Source organism: Elgaria multicarinata, chromosome 7 (assembly GCF_023053635.1).
Source record: "Elgaria multicarinata webbii isolate HBS135686 ecotype San Diego chromosome 7, rElgMul1.1.pri, whole genome shotgun sequence".
In the NCBI taxonomy this organism is placed as follows: Eukaryota; Metazoa; Chordata; class Lepidosauria; order Squamata; family Anguidae; genus Elgaria; species Elgaria multicarinata.
The window spans coordinates 65,586,227-65,613,509 of record NC_086177.1 but is presented as its reverse complement, the minus strand read 5'-3'; the positions used below and the strand labels follow the sequence as shown (position 1 = coordinate 65,613,509).

Here is a 27,283-nt window from a genome sequence, read left to right as displayed (position 1 = left end):
TTGGTTATACGAATTGGCCCTGTATAATACATTTTTGAAGTATTCTCTCCTGCAAAGAGCGTTTTCTCAATATGATTCTTGCTATTGTTCATAAAACAGATCTTGATCTAGACTAAGCCTGTGATGTCAAATCACTTAACACTGGAGTATTCTCACTGATGTGAATAGGACTAATTTATGAATAAGTGGTGTGTGGATTGTGGCCAAAATAGAAGTAATTTGTTTTAATTTTGTGCCTTTCTCTCCGTTTTTTTTCTATATAGAACATAGCATTATAATGCCAGCAAAAGGTACCCCTAATTTGGATGTGCAAGAAAATGTTCATCAAAAAAAGGATGATTACACAGGCTACCAGGACCTAATGACCACTTCTTTAATTAACTTTGAAAAGATAGCAAAAGATGCACCGAATCCCCTAGAAAATGATAAACTCAGTGACAGTGGCAGCCAGTCCTTAAAAATAGAGAACAACAATGTTGATGAATGTTACATGATTAACTCTTCAGTAAGAAGAGACAGAATTGGTGTTCCTGACCCACAGTACTGTTCCTCTGAGGATAATGAAAGTAGTTCTGAAATTCTGGACAATGACTGGGATAGCTCTTCTAATTTCTCTGAAGAAACAAGCTTAAAACTTCCCTTAAGTAAAAAATATATTGTAGAATGTCATAAGCAAGATGTCCTAAAAGTGTCAGGAGTCCAAACCGAAAAAAGGGATTTTGACAACTCTGAAACTGTTTGTGACTTGGAAACAGGACTGCAGGAATCACAGGAGTCACATGTTGAATCTTTCAGCAATAGAATTCAGAATCCATTTCCTGACAGTGAGGAAGACGAGTGTCTGTCGGAAAATACAGAAATGTCCTTTGACTTGGACAAAACCAAACAGAACTTGAGTTTGCTGGAACGAGCAATTGCTCTGCAGGCAGAGCAGGGTCACGTCTTTCACAGCACCTACAAAGAGCTGGACAGGTTTCTACTGGAGCATCTTGCTGGTGAAAGAAGACACGCCAAAGTGATTGATCTTGGTGGTAGACCAATCTATAACCATAAACGTAAGTCCACTTTCCTTGTTCACATTTGTTTAAAACAGCTGTTAATTTCCTTTCCTTCTATTTCATAGCCACCATGTTTTGCATTTTCAAAGACACCTTTGCAATATAAGTAGGGATCCCATGACTGTCTTCCCACATTGCAAACTGTCAGTGGTAGGATGAAACATGTGAATGGGAAGGGACTTTTCTCTAGGCCTGCATCCACCTTACTCACAAAAGGAGCTGTTCTTCCTAGTGTTGGAATCCATTGTCCAAAACCAGCACACAATTACAATGCTTAAGTCCAGTGCTGTCTTCAGATTTTTGAGGGCCCTTGAGCAAGACACCTTGAATAGGTCCCCTACCACAGTGAGCCTATTTTCTCATCCCCACTGTCACTGGCCACTATTATTATTATTATTATTATTATTATTATTATTATTATTTATTTATTTATTTATATAGCACCATCAATGTACATGGTGCTGTACAGAGTAAAACAGTAAATAGCAAGGCCCTGCCGCATAGGCTTACAATCTAATAAAATCATAGTAAAACAATAAGGAGGGGAAGAGAATGCCAACAGGCACAGGGTATGGTAAGCAGGCACAGGGTAGGGTAAAACTAACAGTATAAAGTCCGCACAACATCAAGTTTTAAAAGCTTTAGGAAAAAGAAAAGTTTTTAGTTGAGCTTTAAAAGCTGCGATTGAACTTGTAGTTCTCAAATGTTCTGGAAGAGCGTTCCAGGCGTAAGGGGCCTGCTCCTTATCTTATTTCTCATCATTGCTACCACTTGCTTGCTTAACAGGCAGAGAGCCAGTAAGCAAGTAGTCAGTGGCATCTACTGCTCCTCCTTCTCACCACCACTTTTGTGAGGACCAGAGAAAGGGGCAGGTGAACATGCAGGTTGCAATGCTGAACAGGTGGAACAACTCCATGGGACTCTTGACAGTGAAGCCCTACTAAGGTGTGGGCCCTCAGGAGGTGCCCAATCATATCTACCCTTGATGCTGTCCATTCTTAGACCCCATTGACTCCATGTTAAGCTGACCATATGAAAAGGAGGACAGGGCTCCTGTATCTTTAACAGTTGTATTGAAAGGGAAATTTCAGCATGTGTCATTTGTATATATGGAGAACCTGGTGAAATTTCCTCTTCATCACAACTGTTAAAGCTGCAGGTGCCCTGCCCTCTTTTAAATCTGGTCACTCTAGTATAGCTCCTGCACCTTTAACTGTTGTGATGAAGACGGAATTTCATCAGGTTCTCCATATAAACAAATGACACCTTCTGAAATTCCCTTTTCTATGCAACTGTTAAAGATACAGTAGCCCTGTCTTCCTTTTCATATGGTCACCCTACTCCATGTGTGCAAGACTGCAGTCCATCCTGTCAACAATCAGTGGATCCACATCGTTTGCTTACAGGGCTCCTCTTCCTGCAAGATACCTCATCCTTCTGCTGTAGTTCAGGCAGTGAAGGGTCCAAGAGGAGAGAACATTCATTGCTTCCATTTGACATCGGGGAGGAAGGACTATACGGCTGAGTCAGGAGCATACAAGGCTCCTCATATTGCCACAATGATATAGAAAAATGAAGCATACAGTTACTTTATGTCTGTTTCTCTGGTGCTGCTTGAGAACAGAAATCAGCTTTTACAAAACAATACTTCTGTGGAAGAAATATTTACCATATTGTGTTATATATGTGCTACCACGAACAGTCAAATGTGTTGTATAATGTATGTTATTATATTGTAGATACTTACTGGGCACAATGGAGACCCTATGAAATTATTTTGTTTATTTATTTATTTATTACATTTCTATATTGCCCATCAGCCAAAGCTTTCTGGGCAGTGCACACTCAAAAACCATAAAATGCAAGCATAAATGTAAAAAGTTAAAAGTTTAAAAGTTTAAAAGTCAATATAAAACCAGCAAAGTTAAATCCAGGGAAAGCCTGTGTGAAAAGATATGTTTTCAGGAGGCATTTAAAAGATGTTACATTTTCTGCCTCCTGAACCACATGAGGGAGGGTTTTCCAGAGGGTGGGTGCCGCTGCAGAGAAGGCCCGACGCTAAGGTTTTTCACTGTGGCTACCAGTTCTCAGTTGTAGCCGAGCCATTCACAGACATTATGAATTTCAAAGTGCCTTACATGGTGTGCCTTAGAATCCTACTACTATAATAATCCTCAGCAATGAAGGTTTAAGAATGTGTGAATCATCAAAATGAGGGTTTGCTGAAGTTCTCCAAATTTCATCTCAAAATTCATTCTAACTCGAGTCCATATCTGATTGTGAGCTTTTTTTTCCCTCTCCGCATGAAAATCATGTCTATTTTTCTAAAAGTAAGCATCAGATATGTGCATCTTAGCAATATACACTACACATTCTTCTCTCACTGATTAAAGCCTTTTTGTGCACATTTTTCAAAAGTTTGCATTGTTTTTATGTGCATTTTTCAAATGTATGCATGCTGTTGAATGCATTTTGGGTGGTCTGTGAATCACACTGCACGCTCAGAAATGTACAGACCTTGACTGCAGTTTGCGTCCAAGTCCGTGTTTGATCCGGAATGTGCAAACTGGGAAAATCTTGATCAAAAACAAACTGAAACAAATTTCTCATACTACTCTAAGTATATTTCCTGTTTTGAATACTGAACTCTTTGGTAACTGGAAGATATTTTAGGGGGAAAACTCTTGGTGAACAAATGAACTGATCTGTCATCTATCTATCCATCCATCCATCCATCCATCCATCCATCCATCGTATCTATTTTACATTAAGAACCTAAGAAGTGCCCTGCTGGATCAGACTGAGGGTGCATCTAGTCCAGCACTCTGTTCACACATTGACCAACCAGCTGTTGGCCAGGGACCAGTAAAGCAGGACACGGTGCAACAGCACTCTCCCACCCATGTTCCCCAGCGATTGGTGCATATAGGCTTACTGCCTCTGATACTGGAGGTAGCACATAGCCATCAGTGCTAGTAGCCACTGATAGCCTTCTCCTCCTATCCTATCCTAGGTATTCATTATATACTATCTATATTTCTATATTAAAGTGGGACTGTGCAACTTCTGGGTTCCAAGTTACACAGGTCTGTAATAAGGATAAACAACTGCCACCTGTGCCCTTATTGAGGACCACATGCTCCCCATAGGCTCACATCAACCCACTTGAGCCTTTCTGATTTCCTAATCCTCTACTTCTTCCCATCCCATAATTATTTCCCCTCTATGTTTCTCTGCATTGTTGTTGTTGTTGACTGAAGTTTTCCCAGCCTCTACTACCATGTTCTGTGTTCTTTGGTGGCGGCGGCGGCATGAGCCTTGTTGAAATAGTTGTATAATTACCGTCGAAAGGGAGAGAACACATTCCTGAACCCTGAGCCATCCATGGCTTTGCAATCACCTACAGTGCCTGGAATTGACATTACTAGCGGATTCTATCAGGCCAACCTAGAAGTAGGATAGGGGCTGGAAAGTCCCAGTGTGAGTGGAATAGTTTTGAGCATTAGGTAAAGCTGATACTGGTGGATGGCTGGATGTGAAGGATAAAGATGGTGCAAATCACCCTTGTCAAAAAAATAAACTAGTTGCACCTGGTGAGTGTTTTGAGGATCCTTTTCACTGGTCTTTCTCTTCTAATAATATGTGAAGGAAAGATCATGGAGAAGTCTTGGGTAAGTGCTACCAAATGAAGTGGATGGAAAGCAACAGGAGAGGGAAGTTCTGTGTCACTTAAAATATCATGGGGGCCAGGAGGCCCTGATTACAAATGACCACACTGCATGGAAGCTTGTTATACTTTATTGTTAATACATTCAATTATATTCAAGGAAAAAGTATCTGCAAAAGATACACTTGGTTAGCACAGACAATATGGTAGAGTGCTCCACTGTGTTAAAATAAGAACATAAGAACAATGATCACATATTCTCTAACTGTAGCTGTTTAGTGGGGACAATTCTTGTTTTGTGTAACCCATCCTTGGAAGGCTGTGCTCCCTATTTGGTCCATGTCTGGGATTTTACTGGAGATGTTGGGATGCCTTAAAAAAGTTAGTGTGCACTCAGGTGCACTAGAGTTCTTCAGATTTCATCCTCTCCTCCCCTGAGTTTGTAGAAGGTAAATCTCTTTGCGTATGAGGCAGATGCATCTTGACATGTTTGCTTCTAGTGCACCTGCATGTAATCCCAAAACATGGAAACAAAATGCTGGTTTACTGCTTCCCTTTTACTCACACACATCACCCTGCATAAACCAGACAGTAAAATCTGTTGAATATTTTTGAATTGCAACTTTTGTAACGTGAATCATTCTAACATTAAACATTCTATAAGAATTTTGTGCCCGTTTCTCCTCATGCATTCATTGTTATGCATTTTTGTGTAATATTCACATTTTCCCCTAGTATAATGTATTTCTGAATATTATTTCATTACAAAATTCAAAGAAGGATAACTAAGATTTGGTTCACCTAGTGGTTTGAACAATATAAAATTAGGTGAGTTGACATTAAAATGCAAACTGAATGAATTTATCCATCATCCATCGTTTCAATGCACAGGAGTGAAATGTTAAACAGTGTGTTCTCTCTTAATAGCTACTGTTTCAGCTTGTTCAACAAACCTCACCATGCACTTTATAGCCATGCCATTATAGGGAGCAGAGGAAGTTCCTTGCATAACTTCCCCAATATAATATTTTGACTTAAGCATCTCAACAAAGACAGAACAGATGTGAGAAATCACTTATGGGCCTATGTTTTTGACTGGTGAGCTGTCTGTTTCTTCATAATGATCCTTGTTCCTAAAGCCTGATGTTTTGATAGTCAGTGCTCCCTAGATTTTCCCCCCATTCACAAATAGTTCCAGTTTTCTGGCCCATAACTCAGATGTCATTGCAATCCCAAAGCCATACAATTTAGTACAAAATCATTGTCTGAAGTAGAATTTGAAAAGACACCTAGCAGCATTTCAGCTTATGGTAACACCTTGACAGAGACCTGCTTTCAAATCACCCCATCTCTTCCAAATATTCAGCTTGGAATATACAAGGAACAATGTTGTTCAGACATGATCCTCATTTCTGTTTTCTGCAGACATGCCTAGGCCTGAAAAGAGAGAGACCAAATGTCCCATCCCAGGATGTGATGGCACAGGGCACGTGACTGGATTGTATCCACATCACCGCAGTCTTTCGGGATGTCCCCATAAAGTCAGAGTGCCACTTGAAAGTAAGTATAATTTCTTCAATACAGAAAAACACAGTCTGGAATAAAGAAATTGTCTTTGTGTAGAGTGGTCACAACTTTATTAACAAACAGTAAGGAATTGCAATGGGAAATAAACCTATAGATATGTTCAAGCTCCCTTTACAGCTGAATTCAGGTTCTGTTCCATGGTCCCTACCTGGACAATCACCCTCTGGCTCAATGCATCAGATCAACTAGATGCCAACCTGTGTTTTTCCTTGCCTGCCTACCATGAAAGCAGGCCAAGGGGTCCCATGACTGCCTTCAGGCCATCACCACTGGCCATAGTATGATGGTCCAGAAGTCTACTGGATCCAAGGGCTGTGTCTTTTCCCCAGCCTCCAACCTCAGTTGGCCAGCAATGAGAGGTAGGATGAGCAAGCAACACTTCCAGATGCCTCAGGCTGCTCACTGGGGTAGCCTATTTGCTCCCCTTCCCCTGCTGAATGAAGACATGAGACGTTATTAATGGCCAAAGAGTCACAACTTTATCAAGTAAGCAAACAGGATCTATAGCGTTTGTAACATTGCACCCACCCAGGTCCAGAAAACTGTTGAACAAGCTGCCAGCAGCCTGATGCAAAAAAGCCTAACAAAGCCATGACTGCAAATAACAGAGATTCAAACTGGGAGAAGCAAAGCAACTCATACCAGGGCACCTGCACCATTTATTTATTTATTTATTTATTTATTTATTTATTTATTTATATTTTATTTATTACATTTATATACCGCCCCATAGCCAAAGCTCTCTGGGCATTTTACAAAACTCGGATGTTAAAAGCCTGTGCTTATTCAGCGTAGGTGGCTTTAATCTAGACAAGCTCTCAATCATCTTCCAGGCCCTGAAGTCATGGTATAATCTGCTAAAGTCACAGACCTGATCTTAATAGAGCCCTGGCTATGGTCCTTGTAGACACCCCTTTCTTTTTCAGCAAAAGTGCAAACTATATTGTGTGGTAAGCAGGAACAGACTAGCAGGAACCTTCACAACCCCTGACTTATTGAAACTCAGGACCATAATAGACCTTATGCTATATCTTTTTTTTTTCTTTTTTTCCCTTTTTTATTCTAGAATAGTTGCAGGCCTCCTAATCTGGATCAGGATCCTAGCATGGGGATAGAAGGGCTTTAAAGATTTGGATTGCGCCTGCTGCATCTATGCTAGAATAAGAATGAAACAGACATAGCTGCTAGATGCAGATGAAAAGCAATGTCTGTTTTGGCCATCTCTGATTCTCCTTCTGGAGGTGACCCTTGTGCTGGGGGCTAGGACTATATCAGTGGCTCCTTGGGACTCTAGTCACCATGACTCCATAGCATTTGCAGCATCCACTCTGGGCTGGCCTTAATTGCATGTGCCAGCACTCAGAAACGATTGCTCCGCAAAATGAGATAAAGCATCAGCCAGGCCATTGTCAAGGCCAAGAACGTTTCGGGCCAACAAAAGATGTTCTTACCTAAGCACTGCAACACAAAGGATCTAGGTAAGCATTGCAACACAAAGGTTCCTGATCCTGGGGAAATTGGGAGATCTGCCTGTTAATCATTTGAACCACGGCCTGGTTGTTGCACCAGAATCAGCAGAATCTCACAGTCCGGTTGCCAGACTCTTGTGCCCACAAGGGACTGGTGCCATGATCAGGAAGAACCTAAGGAACACGAGGTCTCTCATAACTCCCTGATCTACTCGCAGCTGAAGCCATTGCCTAGCACACTAGCCACTCCAACGAAAGGCCCTGAAACCCACACTCTCAGCAATATCAGGTTCCACCTCAATCCAAAGTTGCTGGCTCTAAAATGAGACCCTAATGAAATGTGATTAAAAAAATGCTCACCACATTTGTACATCTTCTCTGTGTAGCTGATGAGATGATGCCCTGCCGTTGTACCACACAGATCATTGTATAGGCAGTGTAAGAATGCTCTGCTGGGTGCAATTGCATTGTGTGCACTGTTATGGTAACCCAGGAATTCTTGTAGCTGATTAAGCATCATTTTCTTGGAGCAGCAACAAGTGTCTGATCTTTCCATGGCAGTTCTAATTTTAACATCTGTTAGGTGGCTAGAGTGATCTACTGTGTTAAGCTCAATGCCCAAGAAGGTCAAGTGTGAAGACAGGCCTTCCATCTTTTCCTATACCAGGGGAACTCCTAGGAACTGAGCATGGTCATGGGAGTGTCACATAAGCAAAGCACACTGACTACCCAGGAAATCTGTTTTGAATCAGCTGGTAACCTGGCTGATATCTAAGTACTTTACTTAGATGATTAAATTTCCCAGAACTGGTTATACAGGGTGCCTTTATGTTGATTTCCTTTCAGGCCGGTTGAATCTGCCAGTTTCATTTTTTTCCTCACATTCAGTTTAAAAAATAAATAAATAAATCTCAAATTCTTTCCATCTCGAATATAAAAACATGTGTGCAGTTGGGTAAATTCTTATCAAAACCAAACTGAAGTGAAATTCCCACCAAGCCCTATCTTTCTCAAACAGCAATAAGAGAATAAGAAGAGCCATGCTGGATCAGACCCATTCCCACACTGGCCAACCAGAGGCCTACTGTATGGGAAGCCCCAAAGGAGGACCATGAGTGCAACAGCATCCTCCTGCTCATGTCCCCAAGCAACTGGTTTACTCTTTTAATAACTGCAGCAGTAAAATAATTCATCTTGGGAGGTGCAGACAAACTGAAGTAAACAGGGGTGGTTTATTTATTTATTTATTTATTTATTACATTTCTATACCGCCCAATAGCCGGAGCTCTCTGGGCGGTTCACAAAAATTAAAACCATTCAAAGTATAAAACAACAGTATAAAACCATAATATAAAATACAATATAATACAATTTATTCCCCTCTACATTGGTAGGGCTGACAGTACAGAAGCATTCTATGTCTGAAATTACTGTTGGGATGAAATTGTCCATGAGCTGCTACAAGGAGTTCTAGGGTAGAACTCTTGATCCAGCAAAAATCTAACAGAGACTGAGGGTTTTATAATCACTCTGCCAGCTGTTTCTATTCCTGACCTTTTGCTGGGTCATCATTCATAGCTGGATCTGTTCCATCCTCCCAAGTAAGCCACTTCTCCCAAGTCATCCTTTTTCTCCTTCTGAGTAGCCTCCTAGCAACAGAGTTTCCCATTGGGTCTGCTGCCACCTTTGCTCTAGAGACCCAGGGGGCAAGGGAGTCAGGGATTGAGGCAGGGTTTGGAGTGTGGTCAAAATGTTATTAGGCGTTCCAGCCTTCAATCTGCTGGTGGTTCCTCCAGATCTTCTGTGGGAGCATGGTTTTCAGTGGATTTCAAACCCTCTTCCCCAAAGAGGTCTCTCCAGGGTCAGACAGGATCCTGGCCAAAAAACAAAACAAAAAATTGCTATATGAGAGGATAGTGAGAATGCACCTATAATCTCTTATCCTGGGACATGAATGGTTCTCATCAGACTGTTCTTCAACATGTTGAAGATTAACTCATAGTAAACTGAAAAAGACCCAACAACCTTAGAACAATAAGAGATTATTGACTCATCTCTCTTTCTCCTATGATGTAAGAAACAGCAGGATATGTGGAGTGAACAGTTTCATAGAGGCATAGTAGCCCCCCTCAGGTATTTCGAAAGCATGTAGGGTCTATACACAAGAAGGGGGAGGAGGGACGAGTGTGCTAGCTATGTCTCCCTGCCATCATTCTCAGCATCCTCCATGTGTAGAACCCTGGTAAATTATAGTTCTACATTTCGGGAAGAGCCTCTACAGAGACAGGAGGCTCTCTGCTGCAAACAGATGCCAGCTACATACGGAGGGCAACAGGAACAACAGCAGAGGGGGCATGGAACTAGCACACTCATCCCCCCTCCTCATGTGTTTTCCATGCCTGAAGAGGGCTATACAAAACAAAGGCAGCCATGTTGGTCAAAGAAACAAATCTAAAATCCTTCTAGCTTAATACTTGTATTAAACCAACATAACGGTCACTAGGTAAGATGCTATTTTTTTTAAAAAAAAAAAAAGTTGGTAGTGGGGAGAGGAATAAGGAAGGGAGCAAAGCCTAGCAGATGTTGTAGTCTAGATATCTGCATGGTCAGAGTCTTAAGATGACATGGAGGAGGAAGGGTTGTGGTTGTTTAAATTGGGCTCTGCCAGGTGATGTGATGGTTTCAGGTTTCAGTCACCCTCCAAATTTTAGTTCCCCCATTTTTGAAAATATGAATTCCAGCTGTTAACTCAAAACTACATTATCCAATGTGAACTGGGGTGAACCTTGGTTGGTGGAAAACAGAAGTAGAGATCAAGTAGTCAGTCTTATTGTAGCAAAAGCTGGTGATTCCAAAACTCTTTGGGTGGTAGAACTATATACCAACTACATTAGATTGCAACCACAAGATAATGACCTTTTAATATTGATTGGAGAAACAGATCAGTGATGTCTTAAATGTGTATAAATGCTGACAATACCTCCCACACCCCTATTTTGAACCACCACTTGCACTGCAAAGTTGATATGTATTTGGGCCACTCTTTTCTTCTTTTGTTTAGTCCTTGCCATGCATGAAAATGTTCTAAAGTGCCCCACTCCTGGCTGTACAGGAAGAGGACATGTCAATAGCAACCGCAACACTCACAGAAGGTAATCCTAGTCTGTTACCACTGATGATAATGATGACCTAGGCTGTTCAAGAAGGGACATTTTCATTAACATTTGTCATTCAGTCAGTACAAAATGGTAAGATAAGCACTTAATTCCCCAAACGGAAACTTCCCTTATCTATATATGAATAAGGTAGTGTAAGGTTTATCACTTGAGATCTACCAGACCAATTTTGCTCATATTTGTTTTAAACTGATGTTTACATGGAGAAAATTTTGAAAGTTCAAAAAAGTTCAATGCTCAAGCTTTAATAGCGAATTAATTTCCTCCACACCTAACAGGCAGGGCAGCCCCTCTGCTAGAGAGAAGACGGACAGGCTGGCTCAGCCAAACAGGGTAGTGAAAGGTGGACCCTGGCAATGCCACAAGATTAGGCTGTCGCTGCCAGCTGGGGGCTGAGGGGACAGTGGTGGCTAATTGGGGAACGTGAGGGAGGGGCCACATGCAAACTTCGGAGGAGGAATTCATTATACATGGGTCACATTTGCATTATTCATAAGCCCTTCCATGGTGAAGGAACTGAGGGGCCAAAAAGCAGGAAAGGGAACAATTAAGCACACACTTAATTCTTTGACTGAAGATCACTGAGACAGCCTTCTCCAGCTTGGTGCCATCCAGATGTGTGCGTTACAACTCTCATCATCCCCATCCAGCATGGGTAGGTTGGGAAAGGTTTCCCTAAAAGATATGCAAGACCCATGTCAATGGTGCTACCAATTCTCAGATATTACCTCTCTTTTTTATTTAAATTACACATTTGTAAATAATTTAAATAGTAATGTTGCTTTACTTTAATTGTATATGAAGTCGGAGTTATATCCTTGATCGTAAATGTTCCTAACCATGAACAGCAGAAAGTAAAGTGAATTACAAAGGACCTTATTCATGAACACAGATAAGGTAAATTTTATGTGGTACAAACATTCGGATTGACTTTTCCCTCCTGTATACTGTGGTGGGCTGATTCAATTTTCTGACTTTTCCCAACATATGTTAAGGTTATGGTTCACTATGATTTGATCCAGCATGCTGAAATCATTGATAAGGCTGGCTCAAATTAAATTCACCATGGATAAAATAGATGGGGGAATGAGCATCATATTACAAAATATTTACGCGGCCATCATTACTACTGGAGAGTTTTAAGGCCTGAAGCAACGTGGAGGTAATGAAGAGGTGCACAACAGGCTCTGGATCTTAGAGATTGTGATAGTGGGCAGGTGAAGAGTTCAGATGAACTGCAAGTGTCATCAAGGCTCATCAAGAAATATATGGGAAAGGAACACCCAGCAGGACAAAGATGCTTGAGATAACTGTGGAAAGAAATATGGCTGGACTTTCAGATGCTGTAACACTGTAACACTGAGTAAGATGGTGAAAAGTTAGAAAATCAAGAGAAAAGTGCTAAATAGTGAATAATAATTTGCCTATGCTGCCCAAATGCATTTTTAAAATGCCCAGTACTTTGGAGGGAACAAATAAAAGTTGTTAACAATTACTCATATGTTGCAAATCTCTTTCAAACAGTCTTTCTGGTTGTCCAATTGCTGCAGCTGAAAAAATGGCAATGTCTCAGGAAAAAAATCCACAAGAGTCTCCCAAAACAGGGCAGTGCCATGATCAGGTCCACAGGTAAGACTCTTTCATCACCTCTAGAGCACAAGTGTGTTTGTGAAAGTTATTTGTAAGGTCGCGTACTTCCCTGCAAGAGAATGACACCGACACCCTTTGCACTGCTTTTTTTTTCTTTTTTTTACTGTCTTTGTTGCTTCAGCAGGACAAACTTGGTGAAGCAACTTGAGTTATCTCAGTACAGCTGCAGATCAGCCCAGCCCAACCCTTCCCCCAGAGCCACATTTACAAGAGAGCAAGAGAAATGCGGGAAAGTACCGTTTGACTATGCTAGCTTTGATGCCCAAGTCTTTGGCAAACGCACAATGGTGCCAACTATGCAAGGACAAAACCCCACACAATTCCTTGAATGTAAGTGAAAGACATTCAGTCTCATTCTTTTCTTTGTTTTATATCTCAGATTGCAAGCAAAAAGAAATAACAGTGGTTGTTCATAACATTTCAAAATATACCATAGTAAAAGAACCTCTGACCCCAATTTTAAGAATCCAGGAAGACAGTGCATATGTACTACGCCCACAGATAAACAATGCTTAATGCACAAGCTTGAGACCTGGGTAAACAGACCTGCAGGGAAATTGATCTATGGAGTGTTTATGCTCTCTCTCGCCTTAGCCAGACCTAAGGTTTATCCCGGGATCGTCCTGGGGTCATCCCTGTTCATGTAAATGACACACAGGGGGTTCTTACAGTTCCAAATATGTGACTCTTGCTCCTAATGAATAATATCCTCGATTGAAAAGAACCACACACAGGCCCCATTCAGAAGACACCTTAAACCATGGTCGTTAAGCCGGAAAGCTGGGCTGTGTTCAGAAGACACCTTAAACCATGGCTTTAACCATGGTGAATAGAGCAAAAAGCCTTATTCGCTGTGGTTAAAGACATGGTCTAAGGTATCTTCCGAATGCGGCCTGGCTTTCTGGCTAACCACCATGGTTAAAGCCATGCTTTAAGGTGTCTTCTGAATGGGCCCACAGAGATAATAAGCAGCACCCACTGCTGTAACTTTATAAGGCTTTCTATCCCAGAAAGGCTAACTGGATCCCACAATATTATTTCATTTTGAATTTTGTAAGTGGGGGCATATTGTTGTGGTGGGTGGCAGGAACTTGTTAGTGATGTGTTGCTGGAAAGATTGCTTTGATACTTCTGCTAGTGCCCCCCAGTCACATATGGTACAGAAGCAGAGGCTGAATGGTTATAACTTGCTTTTGCGTGATGCACAGTTGTGTGGTACAACCGTCCCCTTGCTCTCACCTCCTTGCACAGAATATTATCCCTACAGAAGCTTCAAAATAGTAATTTCTTGAAATAAGTCTGGATTTAGGGTAAGGTTTACCTGTAATTGTAGCCTTCTTCATTTTTTTGCCGTAGTTGTCTCAATGTTAACTAAAATGGATGCCTAAAATGGCTTACGCATCAGATTGTCCATAAAGGATTGCATGTGTACTCCTTGTTGAAATATAGGGTTTGGGGATATTCTTTCTCTGATCACAATATAAACCTATCTGAACTTAAAACCCTATTTGAAATCTGCCAGAATGGGAAAAACTCTTCCTGTGGACCCCACAAGTGTCTTTGCCCTGATAGATTTAAAATAGCTGACACTTAAGCAATGCATTATATTTATTTTCCTGGTGAATATTGTATCAAATTTATCTGCAAAGGAGAATGCTTTATTTAGCTGTTCCAGCCTCTGAAGATTCAAACTGATTTAATAATCAATACGCCGCCCTGAGATCTTAATGATCTAGGGTGGGATACAAACGTTTTAAATAAATAAATAAATAAATAATGAAACATTGCAGTAAATTTGAGGTGAACAATGTTTGGCTGTAACCTAGCATTGTTGTACGTTAGGCTGACCGGTTTTGTTCAGAGTTTGAACACGTTCATCATGTTTATGTTAATAAAGTCAGCAAGACCATTCATAGCCATAGTCTGTAAAGAATTTCATTGTGGAATGAGTTAATCGTGAGTAAAGGATCCACGATTTTGTCTTCCGCTGAAGATGAGAGCACCTGAACATTTTCATAGCAACTCTGAGCTTCTAACAATAATATCAGTAACAACGCCAATGTATTCATTGCTGAAGCTTCTTCATAGCAATGTTGAGTTTCCAATTAAAACTCAATTAAAAATAGACTTTCTTTAATGTATTATTTACCTATTTTATTGTATGAATGGATAATTCGTTTTTTTAAAAAAAACACAACCCAGGATCTTTAATGGGGGTGGGGGAGTTGCAAGTAAGCTATTTCTAATCAAATCTCTCTTCAACAGCAAAGCATTTTTCAAATCCAGGGAAATTTTCTCATCGGCTGCCTAGTGCTAGCGCCCACACACAGAGCCCTTGCCATGCCAACTCTTATGGCTACGGTCAATGTAGTGAAGACACCCACATAGCAGCAGCTGCTGCAATCCTGAACCTTTCCACCCACTGCAGGGAAGCAGCAGAGATCCTCTCCAACAAACCACAGAGTCTGTCTGCCAAGGTAGGCAAGTCCAAGAACCTGGAGGGTGTGCTAGCTACTGAACTGTGCGAATAAACTGTCTTTCATATTAGTGATTGCATTCAATTTCTCTCTTCTCCTCCCCTCCCCCCCCCAAAAAAAAAGAGGGGGAAAGAGAGCAGTTCCTTTCTGGATGTTCTTTTGAAGAGAGACAGAAGGTTTTGTTGTTGTTGTTGCATTGAGTGGGGAGGGGGGGGCAGAAAGGAAATGCAAAGCTGTGATGTCGACAGTCAACATAATTGGTTTCGGAGTAGAAGAGGAATACAGGAGGAAAGATGGGAAACTCTTAAGTCTGTAAACAGTCTTGGGTGAACAGTGGTACAAAATGTGTTTTTAATTTGTACCACTGCATTTGCAGTGGTGCAAAGGCTACTGTGAAATTAATAGATACAAGGGGAGGGGAACCATCAGAGATCCATATCTTCATATTTTGTTTACTGATAATTCCATTGAAAATAATTATTCATACTATTATTAAGATGTGAATGAAAGGTGCAAGATTTGGTGTGTTTGAGGTTGGAAGAGATTACTTGCATATCTGAATGTTTATCTTCTAGTTGATATTTGTATCATTACATTGTAAGCATATTTTATTTGTACTGTTTATTAAAGCCACGAAAGATATCCTTCCTTCCTTGCATTATAGTACTGCAATATATAGGGCATGAAATGCCTCAGACCATTCTGCCTTGCAAAAGGGTGAATTAGGCCCATTGTTGCTGTGAGACATTTATTGGTATCACTGGATACCATTTGTAGCACCAGGAACCCCAGTAGAATCTGGGCTATGGTGCTGGCAGAACCTCACACAAACACGTTGGATCCGTCTTGTTTATAGAAAAAAATGGCTGGGCACAGAGGCAGGGAAATTGGTGGTGTCTGAAATGTGTTAGGGAATGACATGCAACATTGCCTTTGTCACTTGAGTATGTTCTCTGTGATAGAAATATGCATGTTTCACAAGTCTTTCACTGTGTAATGCAGCAGCAGTCCCACAACTATCTATCTATGTAGCCCTCTTCTGGCATTCTGTACCCGAACAGAGCAAATACGTGAGGAGAGGGATTGCTCCAGCCCCAGCCCCAGCCATTGTCGCATCCATTACCCCCTACTCCCGGAGGGTGACTGTCTGAAGAGGAGCGCCTCCTGTATCCATGGAGGCCACCCACACAAGGCAGGACTCTGGAAAATCTGCATTTTGACTCACATAGATAGTCTCCATGGATGCAGGAGGTTCTTCTCTGTGGGCTGTTGCCCTGCATGTACAGGGTAATGGATGTGACAATGGAGGGCTGTGTGGCTGGACCACTCCCTCTCCTTGTTTGCTCTAGTTGGGTACAGTCAGAACACCTGAATAGGGCATCTATCTAGAATCTATCTATTGATCAATCAGTCATATTTTTACCCTGCTCCTCAGCCAACAGGGCACTTGGGCAGCATCTACACTACTGCTTTATAATGGCATTGAAGTACACTGACAACTGTTGGGGCCCATGACACATTCCATATGCCGTTTTCAAACCACTTTCGTAGTGGTATATCCTGCTTGGTGTAGATCTGGCCCTGGAGTGGTTTACATACAATCAGTAAAACACAGTCCTTGCCCTTCTACAATAACAGGAGCTCAGCCATTCTGGTTACAGAGAAGTCCCTGCAGAAGGACTCTTGTTCCACACAACCAGCTGCTACTCCAGGTGGCAACTCCATTCATTCCTTATTGCACGAGAGAATCAAATCAGATACTTGAAGCATGTATGCCATGAAGTAGAATGTTCTGCTTTGCCTTTTTCTGACTGACGTTATGACAGCCGGGTTCCTGAAGCCACTGATGGTGACTATCTTGCATTCATAGCCCAGCTATCCAGACCAGTTCTTCATAGCCCCAGCTATCCAGGGTTTGTTGCTGGTTTTCTCTGGGTCCACAGCTTTATTCATGATGTTGGCCAGAGACATATTCTAGTGCTGGGCTATGGCAGAGATGGCTCCTCCCACCCTCGTGTTGAAAAGAAGTCTGATGCCAGAGGCTGTATTCAATTGCTTCCTCTACCTTTGGCTGACCTTAGAAACAGACCTTTCTTGCCAAAGAAAGGTAATAAAGGGACCATACATAAGATTATTATTATTTTTTAGTTGTACACCTGTTTTGCATTTGCCAAAGGATGGAAGGCGATGACAACAACTCATAGTGGCATTTGGGGCATATCGTAGGGGTGGGGGGATGTGGGGGTGGGATTCATCCAGATTTTTTTTTTAAAAAAAATAATAATTAAATGTTCCTCATGACTTGTCCTCTGCCAGACTTCATTTTTGCCAAACTTCCAGCAGGGCACAGTGACAACCAGTGGTACAGAATATCTAACTGAAGAATTAGAATTAGCTTCTGTCCAGACTGAAGGCAAGCAAGGTTCAAAGAGAAGGAGTAGCCAAAATCACACACATTCTTTTTATTTGGTTTGGATAGTGATCCCTTTTAGGAAATGGGTATTTGAACAGGAAAATATATACTCCCATATTCTCTAGGTGCGTGTATCTAAACTAAAACAAATTGCTGTCATTTTCAAAATGTAGTCTGAATCAAATACTGTAACATTTGTTTGGTTTTCATTTGATGTCGTTTCTCAGTGATTCTCTTCCTGCTTCTCCACACTCCCCATTATTACATTTTTTTTCTTTTAATTATAAAGATTTGCATCCCCTTTTCTCAGAAAACATCTCCATTTCATTGGAAATAACAGCAAAGATGAATTTGGAATTGTTCAATTTCACCCTCCTTCCTGTGCTATTTACATGGGAAGTTTTTAGGACCTATTGGGAACATTTCCTGAGCACAAATGAATGAAAAATGAATTTGTGCAAATTCCATTTGTTTTTGTGTTGCTGGCAAAGGAAATGTTTTACATAGAATGGTTTTTTAAACAGAGACTGTGAAGTAACCTCAGCCCAACAGGTTCCTGAAGCATTCCTCAGCTCTAGTCAAAAAGAGAACCACACAAATGATTGGCATTGTTTAATAGATTTATTATTATTATTATTATTATTATTATTATTATTTATAATGCTTTATTACAAAGTGCTGTACATAAAATAGGTCTAAGCAGTTTACAAAAATATAATAATCCTAAGAAAACCTTTACTGAATTCAAAGACTATAACAATATAAGATAAAAATAAAAACCAATGAAAAATATATAGTGGCCACCACAAGTGCCATCAGCACGCTCAACCTCAGGAACAATCAGCCAACCCCTTCTCTTTGGCATAGCAGTAATATATCATCTCTTTAGATTTTACCCTTTTTGCTCCCCATCATGAACTAACATATTATCTCTGTTGAGGATGTGATGGATAAATAGAAAGATGGCATCAGCTTTCCAAACTTAACCTTGGGGTTGAGGATAGGATCTGTCACTACCTTTATATTGTTGAATTTATTATTATTATTATTATTATTATTATTATTATTATTATTATTATTTCTATATGGCTCTATAGCTGAAGCTTTCTGGGTCAGTTTCAATGGTTAAAAACATTAAAAATACAATATGCAAAAGTTAAAATGTAGTAGGATTGAAGTCTTAGGGCATGTCTACACCAGCCCTATATCCCAGAGTTGTCCCTGGATTTTCCCTGTGTGTCCAAATGATGCATAGGGGATCCCAGGGGCAAGCCGAAATGACCAGGGACTTTCCCTGGGATATCTGGGACCACAGAAAACCTAATTTTTCCATGGTCCTGGGACCATTCCGAGGTGCACAGGCTGTTTGGCTGCTGCTGCTGGGTCATCCCTTCTTCCCTGCGAGTAGCTGGGTTCTTAAAATGGGCACAGAGCTGTGCGGGGGCAGTCTGTGCCCATTGGGGATGGGGAGCAGATTCGGGGGTTTTGGTTCTTTTTAACTTACTGTTGCAGGGGGGGAAATGGCGGCCGCGATGTCCTCTTTCCTTCCAGGACATCACGCAGCTGTCAAGATGTTGGAGGAGGATTGCGGAAGCAGGTAAGTCTGCGATCCTCCCCCTCCCTCCCTCTACAGCCTATGGTGTAGACATGCCCTTAGTCTGGTCCAAGCAATGACAATCACAGTGGCACCTGGAAAGGTTCAGAGATGCATCATGGTATTGATATGTTATGTATAATTATAAAAACTTCTTGCAATTAATTCGGATAATTGAATCCAAATAAAATCAGATTTCAAATACTCCACATTTACTTGCAACCACTGGCCTGCAAAATATGGTGATTTTTGTGTGGAATGTTTCAGTACTGTGTTTGACTATTCTGATGCATTTAAATGCCTAGAGTTGGGTCTAGGCACAACTATGCTTCTTTACTTCAGTGTAAGTATGCCCGGTCCTGATTCTGACTGGAACTGTGGTGCTCCTGGAGTGGGGGTTAACACACGGGGGAATTTTGGGACAAAATTGTGGGGGGAGAACACTTAAATCTCCCCTCCTTGGATGCCATGGACCCAGTCCGAATCAGGGCCATGCATGCCTACACTGAAGTAATGAAGCCAATTTAAAGAATATTTAATTTGGCTCCAGGTCACTGGGTCACTGAATAAAAGTTGTGAGAGATGTAGATTATTTAATTACAAGAACTAGAGAAGTGAAGGCTCTCAGACTAACCTCTTGAACGTAGCCCCTTCCAGCCCCCTTAGGTCTTAATATTAACGAAATATTTTAGGAGATGCTAAGTCTCATAGCTTCTACTCTAAATGTAAGCTCTTGTGCCATATCATACTATCATATCAAATCATATTATATCACAGACTTTCCCTGTTTTATGCTATGGCTTACATAGCTGCCATTCAAAGTGGTAGCAGTACATTCTATCTTTAGTCTCCTCATTGCCTCTTGCCAAAAATTCTATTTATTGTTTTCTCCCCTCCGTCTCACATGTTTAGACAAAATAGCATATGCAATGCATACTGTGTTTTGAAAGGGGGAAAAAACAGAAAAATAAATGGCATAAAATAATTAAGAGAAAAGCATCTATGATGTATCTCAATGCTTTTGCATTAGTAATGGCGAAGTTCATGAGTGAATCAGAACCGCACTCAGAAACGTATGATAAGGGAGCCTAAGGGGTGTGTGTGTGTGTCAGTGCAGAATAGCCAGAATCTAAATAAAAGAAGTTCAATATGAGTGAAATTAAATACTTAAATCATTTTCAGTATTAAATACTAAGAAATATAATTCAATTTTATAACATTTTAAAATAAGTGCAGGCTGCTTGTCCAATGTTTGTTGTTGTTGTTTTGCTTCTTGATAAGCAATTCACCTTTAATTCCACAGATTTTACTTTTACAGGGAAACTTACAATTCAGGAAGGGACGCGGAATAACTGGACTTTCACAGTCTCACTTGTCCCTGGCCTTGGAGTACATCTATTCTCTTAAAACCCCTCTTGTTAAAATCTTCTGCTCTGGGATCTGCTCTGGGTGCTCCAGCCTTCAAAAATCCAGATATTGTTTGTGGTGGCATCCCATCTGTAGGATTTACTCCATAGGCCTGTTGGTCATGCATCTACTTTACTATAATTCAGACACCAACTGAAAACAAATGATCTACCCAATATGTTGGCAGCATTTCCTTAAATTTAATCGTATTTACTTTAGAAAGTGACAATCTGCTGTTTTCGGAGCTGTGATATGGTCAGTTTTTAATTGCTTTATCTTATGACATATTAAGTAATTGTTCAGGGCCGGCCCTCCCAGGCGGCAGAGAGGGAGGGGTGGTATATTGGGTGCTCCTAATTTCACCAGGAGGGTTCTCCACAGGTGTTTTGGGAGTGTGCCTCCAGGCAGGCAATGGCTCTGGAGAGCCCCCACACCCCCGCCACTCTTACACAAAAAGTGGGGGGAAGCAATGGGGGTGGCAGAGGCACACATTTGCTCCCCCACCTCCTTCTTGAAAGTTAAGGAACAACTGGTCAAAAGGTGGGATATCTATACACTACACAGGAAGCTGTCTTCTACCCAAGGGAATGATTTGACTACCAAGCCCGGTATTGTCTACTCTGCCTGGGAGCAGCTTTCTAGGGCCTCCAACAGAGGTCACCCACATCTACAGGACTGTTTTAACCAGTGATGCCAGGCGCTAAGCCTGAGACCCTCTCCATACAATGCATAGGCTCTTGCTCTACCCGGCGGCGCGCCCCAATGGGATGTGCATTGCATACAGAATTTCTACAAGGGCATGCAGGTTGAGGAAACATAATCAACGTTTATAAAACAAGTAACAAGTTATGGGTGTTACTACTGCATTATGTTATAGCAAACTCTCTTCCTGATAATTTTCACAGAGACACAGGGAAGTTCTTGTACAGGGCCGGGGATGGGAGCATGCAAAGCCTTGGAGAGAGTAACAGCAGCATTCAATTTGCCTGGCAATGGCAAGTTCAGTAAATTAGGCTACCCATGAATCAGCACATTCAATCTCAACACAACCCCCACCCCTGCCCTAACAAAGATGAAATCAACTAACAACAACTGACATTTGCCATCGATGGCATTTCATATGTTACAGCTTATTGGGTGGGTTCCTGTCAGAGGAACACTTCCAGTTTGTGGGGAGCTCTGTGTGGCTTTGGTATGTGAGGGTCCATATGGAAAAACGTTTTTCCAACTTTTACTGCACATCCACTTCTATATGTTCATGTTTCTACACATTTGAAAGAATGATGTGGTACAGCCCTCTTGGGAATGTACCACTTCAGTAATAAGATAGTGTAGTTAAATGCTCCTCTACGTAATATCACTCTGCTTATCAAGTGCAAACATGAGAGCGAGAAATGTCCTTGCCTACCTTTTCCCCTGATTTGCTGGTTTTCTGTATACACAGAGTTTCTTTGTGGGAGAGCTTTCAGCGATGCAATCTCCAACTGGCAGGTCCAACCTTTGGAGAGCTGTACCAGCTGATTTGTCTCAGAGTATATCTCCTCTTTCCAGAGCCATCCAAACACACCTTTGCTTTGAGAGAATGAGAATAAGCAGGTCTAACAAAGCCAGGATTTCTATCCCTTTACATTTATTTCTACTCTTTGAGAATTCCACTAAATACAAATATTTAAAAGATTATGACAATATGATTGAAGGAGTTCTTGGTGATAGAGGAAGAGGAAAAATAGAAAGGAAAAAAATACAGTTCTGTAATGGTTTTCCTTCAAAAGGCAGCTGGACAGCCACCTGTCAGGGATGCTTTAGGGTGGATTCCTGCATTGAGCAGGGGGTTGGACTCGATGGCCTTATAGGCCCCTTCCAACTCTGCTATTCTATGATTCCTTTTGGCAGCTGCTATGACTGCAGCAAAAGTTATATGAATTTTATACTGGTCTAAATAAAAAGCCATGCTGTAAACATGGATCCATCCTCCTATGAACACAAGAGGCTATTTCCCCATGACTGTATTTGATTGTTCCATGCATCTGTGAGCTCACTTAAACCCCATCTGCACAATGTTACAAATACAGAACCCGGGTATTTTCTGATCAGAATTAGGCATACACGCTCACCCACCCTTGCACATCAGAAGATAGTCCTAGGTAGCGAGTATCTTCATATTCACAACAACACGTCTGAATTGTCTTCTAACCAAACCACTTTGGTGCAGCTAATTGAAGTTCGATTCCCAACTGTCAGATGTGTTTCCTGACATGTTTGGATCCGTTATTTAATTTGAGACGACTTTGACTGTTTTATGGAATTTGTTTGCTGTTGTCTCTGCCTTCTGAGTAGCTGGTATTTTGTCAGTGACAGAAAATCTGCACTATTTATGGTTTTTGCACTATAAAACTACTGCAGACCTATCACATGGCATCTTCTCCTAAGCCATCTGTTACAGAGGTCTGGCATTTTATGTGAATATTGGTCAGGCAGACTTAACCCAAGATTTTTATTATGAAAAATGTCAGCAACTACAATATTTAGCATTTTACTTTACAGTGGTCATTAAACTTGATTACTTGTAGCTCTGTTTCATGGCTGTACTTATATATCAACCATGAAGCCAAAAAAACATGAGGGTAATCATGGCAACAGAGTCAGGCCCTGGAAAGTTCAGCTGGCAGTGATACAGTTAATATCTTGGATTTTTGTAAGTAAGGTTTATTAATGTTGATATAAAATGTATTTGATATTATACAGATGGCATAAGATGTTGTGGTTACTAAGTTATTATCCAGGATAAGCTGTACTGTCAAATTCAGGGCTTAAAACTATCACAGGAGATTAAACTATTTACTAAAAGGGGGCAGAAAGATATAGCCAAAGCATCTTAGTATGAACATATTAGAAGTGTATTTACTTCCCATAAATATAATAAAGCATATCTCTCTTTAAGCTGAGGGATTGAAAATGTGAGCTTGTCATAGAAGAGAAGCAAATGCAAGAGTTTTTAAGTTGCACACACACACACACAGACCATGGGCAATTGGCCTGATTGTTTTCAACTTGTTTTGAAAAGAAATTGAGATAACTGATTTTTCCTGTCCTTTGTCAATTATCATGTGGACATTACATTTATTGGCTCATTTTTTAAAACCCGTTTAAAGAAGCAGCATATTCTGAAAATGGCCAAAGTTGGAATGAGTTAGGTTATTATTTTTATCATTTTTTCCAGGAATTATCTTGTCAACAACATTCCCTTTGGATACTGGTAACAGGATTGTCTTTGTCATGTGACTAGCTTTCTCCCAATGTTTGAAATCTAGACTGGATGCCATTTAGATATTTGTTGGTTGTGCAAAGTAGAAAGACAATCTGGCCCTCTTTATTTTATTGATTTATGGCTAGGCAAAGTTCAAAACTCTCTCTCTCTCTCTCTCTCTCTCTCTCTCTCTCTCTCTCTCTCTCTCTCTCGTAACCAAGCAGCTGAGCTGCTTGTCAGATATATGAGGTGGAGCAGGTATGTAATCAGGTCCTTTATACAAAGAGAGTTGCTGTAGGTCAGGGGTAGAAATTAGACAAGATGAGGCCTCCATGTTCGGCCATGGGATACCATCAAGCAGCAAGGCAGTCATTCCAGAGGAAAAATAGTTTGTATTGTGGACTAATGGACCCTCCAAGTCCAGGTGTTTAAGCTGATTACTTTTGATTGATATGTAATTAGTGCATTGGGGTTTTGCATGAAGAGCTTTTACTACAGATAGACACAGACCAAAAGACAAACCATTCCATATGTAACCCATCCATAGCCAAACAGAAAGTTTGGGTGTCTACTGGGGGGTCACCAGTGGTGAATAGCTTTATTAATTAACAGCTGCTTTACCCTGGTGTTTAATTGTCTTTCCTTTCAAAGGTTACATGGGAGATAGCTAGCGAGAACAAACTACTTATTTTCCTCTCCATGTTTTGGGCTCTCTGATACAGGTCTCCCCAATGAAGAGGGAGTTTGGAACTAGCCTGGATGCCATGGCAATACTATCAGAATTGGTACCAATGAGAAGGCAAGAATGTATGGAAACCACTGGCATAGCAAACTGCTAAATAGCATCCAGTCTTGCCTCCATTGAAATCTCTTATGATGACTGATATACAACATAATCAGAGAAACTATTGCAGTGCCCCAATCCTGCTTGTGCATCATAAGCCCCCAACAGTGCGATCCTGGCAGGACCTACACTACTGCTTTATAATGGTTTATAACAGTATTTATTTATTTATTAAATTTATATAGCGCCCCATAGCCGAAGCTCCCTGGGCAGTTTACAAAGGTTAAAAACAGTGAACATTAAAAAAAAAATACAAAATTGACAACTGTTGGGGCCCAGGACACATTCCATATACCACTTTTAAACCACTTTCAAAGTCTTACATCCTGTTTGGTGTAAATTTGGCCCTAATGCCTTGTCTACTTGCTGGGAGTTATAGGACATTTTTCTGTCTAAATATGCATAGGATCATGCCCTTAGAGTGGCATGCCATCACCCTTTGGCTGATGCAGGAGGCAGAACCCCCAACTTACATGAATGTCTCTACAAATCTTCATTTAAGATGATGTGGCAGATAAGAAACATCACACATGGGCCGTAGCTAGACCTAAGGTTTATCCCAGGATTGTCCTGGGGTCAAACCTGTTCATCTAAGTGCCACACAGGGCATCCAGCGCTCAGGCAGGGACGACCCCGGGATGATCCTGGGATAAACCTTAGGTCTAGCTACGGCCATGGTGTAACAGGTGGAGATGTGATGGTTTGGCTTTACTGCAGAATAAAGACTAACGTGAAAAAGTACAACTTGTGTCTTCTTTTGTACCACACAGCATTTCTGTGCTTCAGAGACACACACAATGTGACTCTTCATTACAGTAAACCTTTTAAAAGATCTTTGTAATTCAAATTCCATTTGAGCTAAAGTGAGATTGTCACTGATGTATGAAGCACCCATGACAAATGGTCCTCTTGTGTCTGATTTCTGTATTTCTTTCCCCTCCCCCTCTGATACAGATGTTGTAATATCTCTAGGGTGTGGGGGAAGGGGTGGAATGCAATAATACTACTGTTGATGAACTAAGCAGTGAATTAATGCTTTTATCTGAAAGGGGATCATAGTTCTCTGGAATAGTGAAATGATCAAGGAGATTTAAAGCTAAACTTTTAAAAAAACAAATTCAGATTTAGTATATATAGTTTACATTTAAGAAGCATCTTATTCAAATTCTGCTTACTGTGTTTAAGCACAGAAATGTGAAAAGAGCATTATTGGGGTACTACTTAAGTCTGCCTAAGAATTAAACATTAACGGGTGTAAAATCGAAAAGCTGGTTTTAGATTTAGATACATTTAAATAAAAGCAGGCATTTTCACTTATCCCTTAAAAGCCCCACATGTCTTATGTTGCTGCTACGAATGGTTCCCTCTTTAACAATTTCACTCTCTCCTCTTGCATACCAGGGAGCTGATATAGAAGTGGATGAAAATGGCACCCTGGATTTGAGCATGAAAAAGAACCGAAACCAAGAGAAAGTGACACCTCTCACTTCTTCTGGTACTGCTGTCCCGACTCCTTCCTCTTCTCCCTTCAAAACAGGCAGCATTCTGGTCAATGCCACCTTCTACCAGGCCTTGTGTGAGAAGGAAGGCTGGGACATGCCAATCAACTATAGCAAGAGCCAGGGGAGAAAAGAAGAGGAGAAAGAGGTATATTTTGTGTTTGTCAGTACATGGGGGAGAGAGAAGGGGAGAAAATAACACATCTAATCTTGGATACGTTTATTTTCAAACGCCCAGTTTGAGCAATGGCAGCGAAGGTCCCACTCCTACGCATACATAGAAGTGAATACCAGTCATTTATGCAATCTAGTGATTCAAATTGAAGATGCCCACAGAAAGAGGAATTTCATGAGATGTGCTCTTAGGAGTTTATGAAAAATCACGAAAGCATGGCATTCTGGAAAGTGTAGTTGGAATTCCTAGAAAGCAGCATCAAATTTTGGGAGCCAGTTTCTGGAAGGACTAGAGGAAATATTTAAAATCCTAGATACAAGCAGCCACATTTTATTTATTTATTCATTTTATAAGACTGCTTCCTGGGATTTTTTTCAAGCCTACGAATTTGATATTCTCTAATATATAATCTAGCCTCGTGTGGCGCAGAGCGGTAAAGCAGCAGTTTCTACAGCTGAAACTCTCCCCATGGCCTGAGTTCGATCCCAGTGGAAGCTGGTTTCAGGCAGCCAGCTCGGGTCGACTCAGCCTTCCATCCTCCCGAGGTCGGTAAAATGAGTACCCAGCTAGCTGGGGGAAAGGTAATAATGGCCAGGGAAGGCAACGGCAAACCACCCCGCTTTAAGGCCTGCCAAGAAAACATCAGTGAAAGCTGGCGTCCCTCCAAGAGTCAGTAATGACTCAGTGCTTGCATGAGAGGTTCCTTTCCTTTTCCAATATATAATCTGGATTTCATGCTTAGATTATATACATTCAGAATTAGAGCTCTTTCTCTGAAGATCTCACGTGCACTCATATTCTCTATACATCATGATTTAGTGAAATAGTAAAGCCTGCATTACTAGCAGTTATCACCTTGCTTAGAGACTTTATAGAGGACTGTAGTTGTTGTAAACTCAATATTAAATCTTAACTTTTAAAATGCTAACTCCTGGTTTGTTGTTGAGCTCCTAAACAACCCAGCAGTCCCAGTTCAGACATCATACTGCACAACCTATGAAGGAGCCGATTGTGGGTTGT

At 41.0% G+C, this 27,283-nt stretch overlaps 1 protein-coding gene across 1 annotated transcript in view; it reads left to right on the top strand.

Annotated features, from left to right (window-relative positions):
• ST18 (ST18 C2H2C-type zinc finger transcription factor) overlaps positions 1-27,283 on the top strand; it is a 62,049-nt gene that overhangs the window by 5,749 nt on the left and 29,017 nt on the right. The window contains exons 2-8 of the mRNA XM_063130710.1: positions 264-1,055; positions 6,151-6,285; positions 10,843-10,933; positions 12,482-12,586; positions 12,732-12,937; positions 14,873-15,084; positions 25,991-26,236. Coding sequence (XP_062986780.1) covers positions 264-1,055; positions 6,151-6,285; positions 10,843-10,933; positions 12,482-12,586; positions 12,732-12,937; positions 14,873-15,084; positions 25,991-26,236 — 1,787 coding nt within the window. The remainder of the gene's footprint in view (positions 1-263; positions 1,056-6,150; positions 6,286-10,842; positions 10,934-12,481; positions 12,587-12,731; positions 12,938-14,872; positions 15,085-25,990; positions 26,237-27,283) is intronic.